The sequence below is a fragment of the Neolamprologus multifasciatus genome, chromosome 11 (assembly GCF_963576455.1).
Source record: "Neolamprologus multifasciatus chromosome 11, fNeoMul1.2, whole genome shotgun sequence".
NCBI lineage: Eukaryota > Metazoa > Chordata > Actinopteri > Cichliformes > Cichlidae > Neolamprologus > Neolamprologus multifasciatus.
This window is the reverse complement of record NC_140449.1, coordinates 29,826,749-29,838,907: the sequence shown is the minus strand read 5'-3', so window position 1 is coordinate 29,838,907 and position 12,159 is coordinate 29,826,749. Positions and strand designations below refer to the sequence as shown.

Genomic DNA, 12,159 nt, shown 5'->3' with positions numbered 1-12,159 from the left:
CCTGGCCGGTGGAGCTCCTGGTCCATCAAAGAAGTGATGCTTCAGACAATGGCTTCAATGTTTAAACTGTCAAACTGGCTAAGAGGGAGAGGTGGTGCCAGCCATTCAGCTGCCTCAGTAAAAGATTCTCTAACCTCCCATGTAGCCAAGTGTGGAAACATTTACTTTACAGGCACATAACTGCATAGATCTGACTCGTAGGGAGTGAGAAGTCCTTTGTAATGATATTTGGGGATAATTTTAAAAGATATCCCAGCTGTTTTACTAATACGGCCTTAAAGGTTTTTCCAATCTTATCTTCCAATCTCTCTTCTGTTCATACAAAAACCCTACTTGATTTTAACGTTTGCTGGTCTCATCTTCAAGGTAACTTCCTTACACACCTCTGGGCCTCACACAGTGCTGCTGCTATGCATAGTAGAAGAAAACGTCTAAAATAATAAAGGATGCAAACAAAATTCCCAAAATTAAATAGATAAATGAAAAGATAAAACTAACATCCTTTTGGGAATAAGAAAGGCTGTTAGTTGTTTCTTAGCTGTGAGACTGTGGACTTTAGAGAAAAGGGACATAAATGCAAATAAATATACGTATAAATAAATAAATGTGTCCACTGACCATACGCTGAATCCAGTGCTGTGTTCTGCTTGCGAGTGGTTGCCAAGACATCTGGAGAAAAGACATACAAAACAATATCAGTGTGATATTATTTGTTAAGATTTGCGTTTTCTGGACAACATTTCATTACGTTCTGATGGGAGGCAATGATTGCTGAATTTGTCCTGTTAGTGGTTCTCATCACATCCCAGACACATGCAAAAGAGCTGTAAACAATTCACTTTGTCTTACATACAAAAACATGCTTCTTTGAGCAAATGTTTAATTAGCATAGAAAGATTGAGAACAGTATTCCAGCAGGGATTGTGAACGGAGGTGGACAAACTACTTTTCAAGCTCCTTCAACATGAACTAAACTGCAGCCGCAGCTAAAATAAAATATCATAACGCTCCATTTTAATTTGTTCAAACCGCAATCAGTTGCACCAGCTGCCATCGAGATCTGATAACAACCAGTAGTTTTAAATCTGCCTTTATTGATCATGTAAATTCCTACGAATAAAGGAGTTTGTTCCATCTCACCGTGGCAGGTATCGGGGTGCTGATGGTAGCCGTTCTCCACATCCTGTTCAAACCCGCCTCTGAAGACAAAGAAACAAAGACGAACACCCACACAGCAACAAAGACAACGAAGCCTGTCAGTAAATTTGCATCAATCCATTTCACTCAATGTCCATTTCTAACAAAGCACCTCTTTCCAAAATTGGTTTTGCTCAAAAGCAGCTTTTGGAGACAGGAAGGCAAGCGCACCAAAAGAAAGGGGGAAAAGAAAAGAAAGAACAACAAAATTTCATTTGTTTTACATCTGGCTGAGGTCAGAGTGTTTATTGTTTGGACGCAGTAGTGAAGGAAAAAAATCTACCCTTAGATCTTCCTGCAAGGTTGTATACCATTAAATTTGTGGCGTTCAGCAGATTCCAGAAGTTAGTTTGTGATGAAAGTAGTAATTTACTTTTGTGTGTCCTTGCATTTCCTCAGCTTGGCTCTTCTGCCTGTACTGTACTTAGTCATTTCCTACAATTTGTAGATATAAGCCTCTCTCTCTATCCACAACACCTCCTCTAGCTGCACTTTATTTTAGTCTACCAAAGCTGCAGCTGATAAAATTGGTACCTACAGTTTGCTCGCTCGCTTGCTCTGCCATGTACGATCGCCGGATGAAACAGTGAAGTGTATCAGGTCAGACTCACTGACACCAAAGCCTATCATTTTCCCTGATGTCTTCACTGAGACATTTTCTGCTCCCGACTCCCTGGCCACCTCCATGGACACTTTTCCAAATTAATGAGTAGCATAAACTGAAGGAAATAAATACAGAAAAATGAAATGCTTTTGCAGAAAGCTTTTTGTAGATTTCAGAGAAGAAAAGAGGAAGCACAAGGTCTCATTCAAAACACCATTTACTGTTTTATGCAAGCGATGTGGAAGGTTAATGAATATTTGTATAATTATTATAATGTTTTGTGGTCCCCAGACTTTATGCATGCTTGTGTGGCACTTTATTCTACATTCGATTACATTTAATTGAGTGACAGTCATAAACTGAGCCACTGTGAAGTGAAGAGACTAAAGATCAAATAAGTCCCTTCAAAAATGTTTTCGCCGTTTAATTTTCGCCTTTGTGAACTTGTGAGTATGTAACTCAAATCCTCTTAATTCACCTTTTGAACCACTTCAAAACTGACAAGAAACACAATCTGACAATTATTGATTTTCTGCTGCTCTGATCAAAACGCGCCTACGATTGATACGCTTTTCCCCTTAATACAGACGAGCCATCTTTTAGCTTCAAGTCAATCACAAATAAACGGCTCATCCAGATGCATCCGTTTGATGGTTAAGCATTGAGATTGAGCCAGTGCACGGTGGAGCGGAAGTCTTTCCAAGCTGAGCTGAGCTGAGCTTCACATCGTCGCCAACAATCCTCCCACATGTTGTAATGAACCAAATAAAGCAGACACAGGCTCATATACTGCATAAGCTTAAGTGTAATGATCCAGTATACAAGAAGAAACACTTTGTAACAGCACACTCACACGCCCACTCCATAACAAACCAATTAGTTCCTTATATAACCTAAACAGAAACATAAGTCTCACACAGATTTTATGCAAACACAGACCCCCAGCATCCATCTATTATTAGCAAAAAAGTCTAACGCAGAGACAAGAGAAACACTTTTGCAAGCACAAATTCAAATAATGAGCATCGGAAAAGCAATAATACTAAACTCAGAAGGAGGTTGGTGGGGGGAGAATCAGTGCAAATAATCATTTCTTCACTGCAAACAGTCAAATTTAGGGATTTGTGTTTGCAAAACCTTCTGCAAGAAAGCTGATTAGCTCACATGGGTCCACCTGGTGCACCAAATTATGCCCTTTGTTACTCACTAAAAACCCTGACTCTTTTATACCAACTTCTTATGTTTCCTGAGGAGGGAGAGTGTTGGCGTAGGACAGGAGGTGATTATCAAATCAAAGAACACCATGCTGATACTCAGTGTTGTGCGGAGAAAAGAGTAGTTTGCGAGATAAACTTGAGAAAAACAAAAGAAGATATATCTTTAAAGGATGCATTTTCACAGCTTGGGAGCAGCTGGTGTGCTTGACATTAAACAACAGATGAAGTTTTTATCCGTTTCTATTTTTTCCTTTTGTTTAAGTCACAGACTCTGTATGTTAGTCGTCATTTGCTTTTTATTCACCCTACCATTGTTGCACTTGCTTTTAATCAGTACTCGCTGGCCATTTAATTAGGCATGCCTTGCTACTACCAGGTTGGACCCCCAAGTGGTTCTCAGATTTGGATTAATTGGATTGAGATCTGGTGACTGTGGAGTACTTGAGTACAGAGAGTGAAAACCAGTTTGATATGATCTGAACCCTGTTACATGGTGTGCGATCCTGCTGGAAGTAGCCATCAGAAGATGGGTATACTGTAGTCATACAGAGGTAGGTTGTGGTATTTAAACAAAGGTGAACAGGTCCTAGGTATGCCAAGAAAATATCCCCCCGTTATACCATCAACAACACATTTTATGTGGTTCCAGTTCTGTATGCCGTGGTAGAAATCGGGAACGTTTTTTTCCCAATCACCCACTGTCTAATCCTCATTCCCTTACAGCCTCAGTTTTGTGTTCTTAGCTGTAAGGAGTCATACAAAGTGTGGCCTTTCTGTTAGTGAAGCCCATCGGCTTCAAGGTTCCACATATTGTGCATTCAGAGACGCTCTTCTGCATACCTTGGTTGCAATGACTGGTTATTTGAATTACTGTTACCATCCTTTCACAATGTGAAGCAGCTGAGCCATTCTCCTCTAACCCTCAGACATCAACACAATGTTATTTTGTTCAGACTATTCTCTGTAAACCTAAGAGGTTGGTTGGTTAGGTAGCAGGAAAATCCAGCAGGCCTCCAGTTTTTGAAACACTCAGGTTACCTTGCCCATGTCTGCCTAAGATCACTGACTTGATTTGATTTGATTTTGATTTTATTGATTAGCATTCAAATATCTCAGTGAAGACAGAATAAAGATTACCACAATGCAAGAAAGCATGAGACAAGGCTAATCAAAAGGTATTGGCTGAAGCATTTGCTTATTACGCCAACCCTTTTAACAAAAGATCTTTTTGCATGCAGCTCCTGTACACAAAACAAAGCAAAAACAAAACAAACAAACAAGCAAGCAAAAAAACAAAACTTTCCAACTTAGATAAGTAACTACATCAAAGCAAAAGAATCAAGAGGTTTTTTTGGGTTTTTTTGCTCTTTTCATTCTTGATATATATATTTTTCTAATACTCTACTTTTAAACATGTTTTTAAACAAGGAAAATGAACTACACCTTTTTAAATCACTGTCATAACTATTGACATGACTTGCTGACATCTGAACAGCTGATTAGATATTTGGGTTAACATCCTAAGACCTGAACTTCTCCACGGCATGCATTTTTAATTTCTCTTTGATATTTGGGCTGATTGGCACCTGATGAATGTAAAAACAAAGAATTATCAGATTATTTTTTAACCTAATTTTTGTTTCTGAGAAAAATGAGTAACACATGAGCATATTTGTTTAAAATTTCAATAGAACAGTGGCAGTATAATGTCCTCGTAAGTGGATATCAGGCCTTGTAGAGCAAAATGTAGTATTTTGGTGTGGACAACCCAAAATGTGATGTCCACATTTGTGGACGCCAGGTCCTAGGAGGTTAATGAGCAGCTGAACCTGATGAAGTGGCTGGAGAGTGTACTTACATCTATATTTTGTATTATAAATTCATTTTGCTGTGAGGCAAATTTCCCTCTGGACAAACAATGTTAAGATGAAATGACCAACATTTTCACCCTGCAGTTTCCATCCACCTTTAGCTGTTCACCAGGAAAAACACACACGCCTCAAACTCATTTTTTAAAGTGAAGGTCAAACTGTGAAGTGACAATCAGCAAGTGGGAGGACTATTTTATTTCACAATGTGAAAAAAAAGTAAACCAAGGTTATAAATAGAGTTGTTTTAACTAGTAGGTTGACCGGTCACCTTGATGTTTAAAAAATATGCAAAACCGCTGGCACCCTTCACCATAATTGTCCTGGAGTTCATGAGCATGAATAAACAGCTGAACCCAAGGACCACTCACACTGTCGTGCTCAACTTCACAATTACAACGCGCTCACTGCTCTTATTTACAAAATCTTTCAGTCTAGGTTCAAGTACTACGGCTTTTACTATGCTGCTGAGCAAAGAGATCTAAATTTCTGCCTGGTGTGCTAGATTTGTTCCGTGGTCTTTATCTTTATTCTGACACTGAAAACAAAATGCCCTTCCAGCCAGGAGCACAGTATTGATTTTATTTAGCAGATCAGAGAATAATGTTTTTGGATGTCTGACGTTCCACTTTAATGACGGTAAGGTGAGCATCTGCACAAGAAAATAACTCTTTCACACGGGAATCCATAAACAAGGAAAAAACGTAGGCTCAAATTAATCACATGTGTAACCACCAAGGCAGGATGGAGAACTGCACGGATACAGATGTGTAATTCAATCATACACAACCTGAATGGCTGTAGATATTTTCTACAGATATATATGTAATATGTAAACATGTGTATGTATATTCTAGAGTTGACCGCACTTCAGTGTTTCAGTAAAATAATAATAAATATTGTCTAACTTCAAAGAAATTTAAATACAAGGTGCTTGGGGAAAATGTATGAACTATACATAACATACAGCATAGCTGCTAATGTCCTAAAGCAGGGGAAATAATGACTGCAGAGCCAGTTATATTTATGATTTGGCGCCATGACTGAACAGAAGTTGTGCAGAGTCTGCTCCAGCTGGCAGTCAGTGAAACCATCATCACATTATATGGTACTAGTGGCATTTGGCATCAGGGTATGCCTGTGTCCCATTTTTATTTTTAATCAATATTACCATATTTTAATTCCCAGATAAACCAAAATGTGCAGAATCTGTAAGATTTTAGAGCATTTAACTTTATTTTCAGTATTTACGAGTCCAAAACAGATCAAAACAAAGTAAATAACTGAAACTTTTAGTAGATTGAGGTTAACTGCTCTCCAAACACTACTAAAAACACATCGGTGAGGTTGCAGTGGGTGACATATTATTTATGATTTATTGCACTGAACTTCCACACATAGATTTTTTTTTTATTATTGATCCCACATAGACGGATGATTACTGGAAATACTGGAGCAGAATGAGTTAATCCAAAGGTGAAAATAGTCCCCAGCAAATAGACCATACTTGTTCTTTTAATCCATTTGATTAGTGTTTTCTAAAAAGTAGTGTTCACTTTTAAAGAAATTCCTAAGCCTCTGAGAAACTGAAAGAGAAGAAATGTATTTTTAAGATAATCGACACCTTCAGGAACCGGTGAGTCCTGCAACACCATGAAAATCCAAACGCTGCCCTGATTAAAATCCAGCTCATTATACGTCATCAGCTTGGAAGAGCTGCAAAGCAACTGCTACTTTTAAAATATCCTGGAAGTTTTTGACGTGATCATTTATATCTGTAACGCACACCGGATTTCTTTTGGTGAGTAAAAACAGTGAGTGTTTAATTTTGTGGAAGAGAAGAAAGTTGTGTTGAGCCATATCTAAAGAGAAGAGCAGGTGGTGATTGATGACTGCATCAAATTGCCGAAAAACTTGCAATTCTTGCTGACGCACACTGTGGTCAAGGTCACTTGTTGGTGCATTTGTACTATACCAGTCTGAGGCACCTGAGAGAGAACATTGGGTACAGTCTAGCCCTGAGGAAAGAACTCACTTGACTTTGACACTACACTCATGTTTGATCTCCGGGTTGTAGATGGAGCTACAAATTGTGACCATTTTGGCATAGAAAAGGCTAAATTGTAGACACAAGACTGCAAAGACTCAGAACAGAACTGTGATTTAAATAAACAAAGTGCACAAGGAAGCAACCCTGAAGGAGCAATGAGCCAAATTTAAATCATCTCATGAGCAGAGGTGCAGAACTTTGTCATCACATCTTGAGTAGAAATACTGGTGGCCTGATCCTCCTCCTAGCCGTTTCATCTTCTTTACAGAGCAGATATGCTTTTTCTTCTAGGATCTTTGTCCACTCTTTGTCCTTGGCATTATAGACTGGTGACACTGATCGCATTGAATGCATAATGGATAAACTAAAACACCCAGAAATGACATGAAGCCAAGCCATCTGGTACTGCCATATTTCAATGTGAGAGAAGAAAAGATGGAAACGGGGCTGTGAATGTGCTCTGCTCTCTCCCACCTATCCTCTGGATCAGCCACAAATCAGTCATTAAAATTTATGCCACCTCTGGATGAGAAAGGAATGGGGGGAAAAAAGTGACTGATAGTCCATGAAAAGAGTGATGTGAGAGAGGAGACAGCGAGAAAAAGACAGACAGACAGAGGAGGAAGTCCCAGGAGAAAGATGACTTTTGAGCTGCTTCATCTCAAAAAGATTTTTTCTGCTGCTGCCTGATTCACATCGCTTCACCCCTCTCCCGTCCCATCGCCATCCCTTTATCATCCTCTTTTCCCTTTCTCCTCATTCACTTGCTATTTCTCACCATCTTTCAATGATATATATATATATACATATATAGAAGATATCAGTTAATGCAGCTTTAAAATCTGATGTTACTTCAGAGTCGCACACAGAGAGCTGGAGCGGACCGCTTCTTTCCATGAATACAAAAATCTAAATGAATAACACATGTTCTGCTCTGAGAAATCCTCCTTGAACTTTCTCTCCCTCATTTACCCCCGTGTTCTTTTTTTCATTATTTTCCGCTCATTTAATGAACATTTCTCTGCACCTATTGGCTTTGTCCTTTCTCCCAGTTTCTTTTTCCTCCTCTCCTCCTTCCCTTTGTTTTCTTTTTTGTCTGCTCATACTTGTCCTCCTCCCTGGCTCGGGTCTGATACTGTAGTTGAGTTTGGACAGGATATTTTGGCTGATCTTTCTCAGACTACGGTCCGCTGGCTTCCAGTGTGGCTCTGTCCTGCACGCTAAACACGACTCATAAATCAAAACGCACACTATATCCATAAATCAGTGCACACTGGCAGCACGATGCCACATCAAAACTTCCTCTATATGCGAGGACCATCCAGTGAGAACTGCAAAGTCTTCACCTCAACCACAATCACCAACCCTAAGACTCATTCCAGTTCTCAAACTCTCTGAAAATTCATGGTGCTTACCAACTTTTACATCTAATTCCACACGAATTTCTTAAGAATGACAAAAATATTTTAAATCATAATCTCTTGAAAGCAGCGTGTCTTTACTGATTATCTCAGCATGCACCAGGAGGCATAAAAAAACCCAAACCCATAAAACATTCACAGATTTCTAAACAATGCAGCGAATTTCTAGCTGACATCCAGTTCTCTATAAACCCAGTAAGTAATGCCTGCCCCCCCCTCCTCAGTAGGACACACATTATCAGATTAACCACTTCACCCTAGTATTTCAGCCAGCTTGACTCTGTAAATAAACCACAACTTAAAATCTACAATATGCTGTTCCTTTCCTTGTCTGTGTGCAGCGACTTTCTGGAATAGTGTTAATAATGCTAGCCTGCCAGACAACCAGCTGTTTCCAGGCTATATGCTAAGATAAGCTAACCATTTAGTGGAATCGGATGGTTGTCTGGCAACCGCAAAGTCACAAAACTCCAGGAAGTCACTATCCTTGGCCAAAAAACTCTCAAAATAGCTATTAAGTGTATATTTTCCTAAAATCTATCCCTTTACAGTCACATGCCAACAATTTCACCACACAGACTGGAAACAAAACAAAAATAATGATTTATGTACAAGAAGCAAAACACCAGGCTCTCTCAAATACACAAATATAACAACAGCAGCAGGAATTAGAAAAAAATCCCATTAGCCTCTGTCCGTGCAAGGGCAGGGAAAGTAATATGTCTGGGTGGCCAAGCAGAAGATATGCAATAATTCCAGAGCTGCACATTTTCAGCCGTCAGAATAATCTATTGGAAGCCAGTCAACAGTGAGAGTGCCACTCTCCCTCGGTGTGTTTGTGTGTGAGACAGGGGCAAATGTAGTGCGATGTCAGTCTACAGCAAACTCCAAGCACAACAGTTTACAACCCATGTACAGAGAGGTAAGAAAGGAAGGGGAAAAAAAACGCCAGGCGAGGTGATTTAGCAGCAGGTTGTACATCAACCACACAGGGACGCACATAGTCCTTGACTGTCAGGAGAAGAAAATAGTACCTTTAACTGCCCTCACTCCTACCTCCTACCCCTCCTCCTCTAGATTTTATTACCACCATCTATCTGCCTACCTATTCATCCATCTGTCCATCCAACCAACCAGCCATCCATCTTTCTTCCCTATTTTACCAAACGGAGCGGTACATGGCTGCATGATTGAAACACACGCTGCTGAACATCACTTCTGATTTTATGGCCCAGACTTCAAGAGAGGGGGAGGGAAGGGTCTGAAGAAAACAGAGGCAATGGCCGACCTGTTGCTTGCACATTAGAGTCCAGCTGAAATTGCATTGCTTATTTTGTTCCTGCAGCATACAGTAGTGGTCTGCAGTGGCCGTGAAACAAAATTGTCTCAGGTGATCGTTCTTAAATAGAACTATGACATTATTATTATTATTATTATTATTATTATTATTATTATTATTATTATTATTATTATTATTATTATATTTTTTTGTGTCCCGTTTGGATCTTTAGCCATCAGAATTGTTGTCTTAAGGCCAAGAAAGATGCCAAGCGGATTTATTTTACCAAGTGGATCATCATGGCCTTGCCATTTTGGTCCATTTGATTGACCTTTATTATAATTATGAATTTATTTTATTTTCGGTCGCTACAAACGGGACAGACATGACTGGGGGATAGGACAGGGAGAAAGAATGAAAGAAAGAGAGGGAGAGAAAGAAAACCAGAGGGGAGAAGAGACGGTGAGAAAGGGGGGAAGAAAGAAAGAACAACAAACGAAACACCTGGATCACCTGTATGGAGAAAAAAAAAAAACAGAAGAGAAAGCAAACAAAAAAAAGAGCAACATAATAAAAAACAAATAAATAAAAACAGCACCATCACAATAAACTAGCTAGCAGTAGATAACAGTACATACTAAATATTAAACGATATTGTGCAGCACGCAAGATAGACAGCGCACAATTATTATTTTCAATCTCTATTATGGAACTGGCTTTTTATGCATTAACCAGACTGCTACTCTTTCTCAGTCTGAGTATTGGAAAGTTTGCAAAAAGTTTTTCCCCTGCTCCATTTTTATTTTCCTTTATTGTCTCCTACTACCATTTCTGAACCTGAACTTCAATTCCTTGCAGTGTTTCTCTCCACACGCTACACATTATAAATATATATGTGTTCAAAAAAATGTCTCGCGCACCTATCGCTGTGATGCAATACAGAAAGAATATGAACTCCATCAATCTTGTGTTACACCTTGGCTTGCTGAACAAGCAACCAGCCAAACATCTGGTGGAGAAAGTCATGCTGATAACATCAGTCATACATCACACAGGCTGGATGCAGACCCTGTATTAGCAAGTACACTACAGCAGAAAAGTCTAGCTACAAATACAAAGACCGGTCAATTTAGATGCATATTTTTGAGGTCCTATAATCAGCATCACTGCAAATAAATTAATCATGTTTCATTTTTTAATATCAAAACAAACCGAATGAATCAACACAGCATCCTGCTTCCTGCCCTAAGCCACACGGGAGAAGCGCCAGCTCTGCTTAATTATGTCGGCCTCCTCCACGGGTAATGCCGGGTACACCTTGCAACCTCTCCAGTAACCAAACCACAGGCTAGGTTCAATTTCGTGTTCTTGCATAACAGTTGTAGCCACATCACACATCAAAGTGAAAGGGAGAATCAGATGCAGTGCCCCAGTGTCTCCCAAGATCTTAACTGCCTACTCCTTTACACCGGGAAGGAACGCACAACAGAAATAGATGAAGCATAAAAATCTTTGTCTTAATATTCAAACATACTGGGACAGAGGAAAATGGGCGTAGATTAAATTTGGAGCACAAACTGAGCTGCAGCAGCAGGTTTTACTGGTGCACTACTGCAAACCTTAACTTTCCCTTTAATGCCAGAGCCAAATAGGTTGGCAGTAATGGCACCAGAATTGTTTTTCTGCCTAGCACTATACTAAAGTGTGGAAAAACTGGCCTCACCAAAAGTATTATGAGTAAAGATGTATTCATTAGCCAAAACTGGAGGAGAGCGTATAGCAGAACATTATACTATACAAGTTATTTCAGTGCTACAAGATCACACAAATCTTGAAAAGCTCTGATGGACTGATCGATGGATGGGTGGGTGGATTTTACTTGCTAAAAGAAACTCCATCCATCCATTCGCTTCCGCTTATCATTTCCAGGGTCGCTGGAGCCTATCCCAGCTGTCATAGGGAGAGAGGCGGGGTACACCCTGGACAGGTCGCCAGTCTGTCGCAGGGCTAACACACAGAGACACAGAAAACCATTTGCACTCACATATTTACACCTATGGGCAATTTAGACTGGCCAATTAACCTATCCCCACTACTGCATGTTTATGGACTGTGGGAGGAAGCACACCCGGGGAGAACCCACGTAAAACAAACTCTTTTGTAATTTTAGTTTAATAATATACCTGACAAATCCTACGCTTGCAGCTTTAACGCATTTAAAGTTCCCCTCCAGTTCGCAAGGGCAAAGAAATATATTTGGATTTTAATTCTGCTGACCTGTCTGCCTCTCACCCACCACATTTTCACCCTCAACAACCCAATTACACAGATTTAACACGTCCAGTACAATAAACAAAAGTGAGACATGTTGAGAGTCCAGCAAAATGATGATCACATATTCATCATGTTAATGTTGCCCACTTGTCTCATCGTAGATTAGCTATTGATTGTCAAGAGCACATCACCCCAGCAGGTCAAGTTGATGCGTGCAGTGCTCAACAACTCACTTGAGGAGTGAAATGA

The 12,159-nt window shown here is 39.7% G+C and overlaps 1 protein-coding gene across 5 annotated transcripts in view; it reads right to left on the bottom strand.

Moving 5' to 3' along the window:
- sema6cb (semaphorin 6Cb) overlaps window positions 1-12,159 on the bottom strand; it is a 164,564-nt gene that overhangs the window by 20,029 nt on the left and 132,376 nt on the right. For all 5 annotated transcript variants that reach the window (XM_085176842.1, XM_085176841.1, XM_085176844.1 and 2 more), the window contains 2 exons: window positions 1,141-1,199; window positions 619-669 (listed from right to left, as the gene is read on the bottom strand). In XM_085176842.1, the coding sequence (XP_085032968.1) occupies window positions 619-669; window positions 1,141-1,199 (110 nt within the window). The remainder of the gene's footprint in view (window positions 1-618; window positions 670-1,140; window positions 1,200-12,159) is intronic.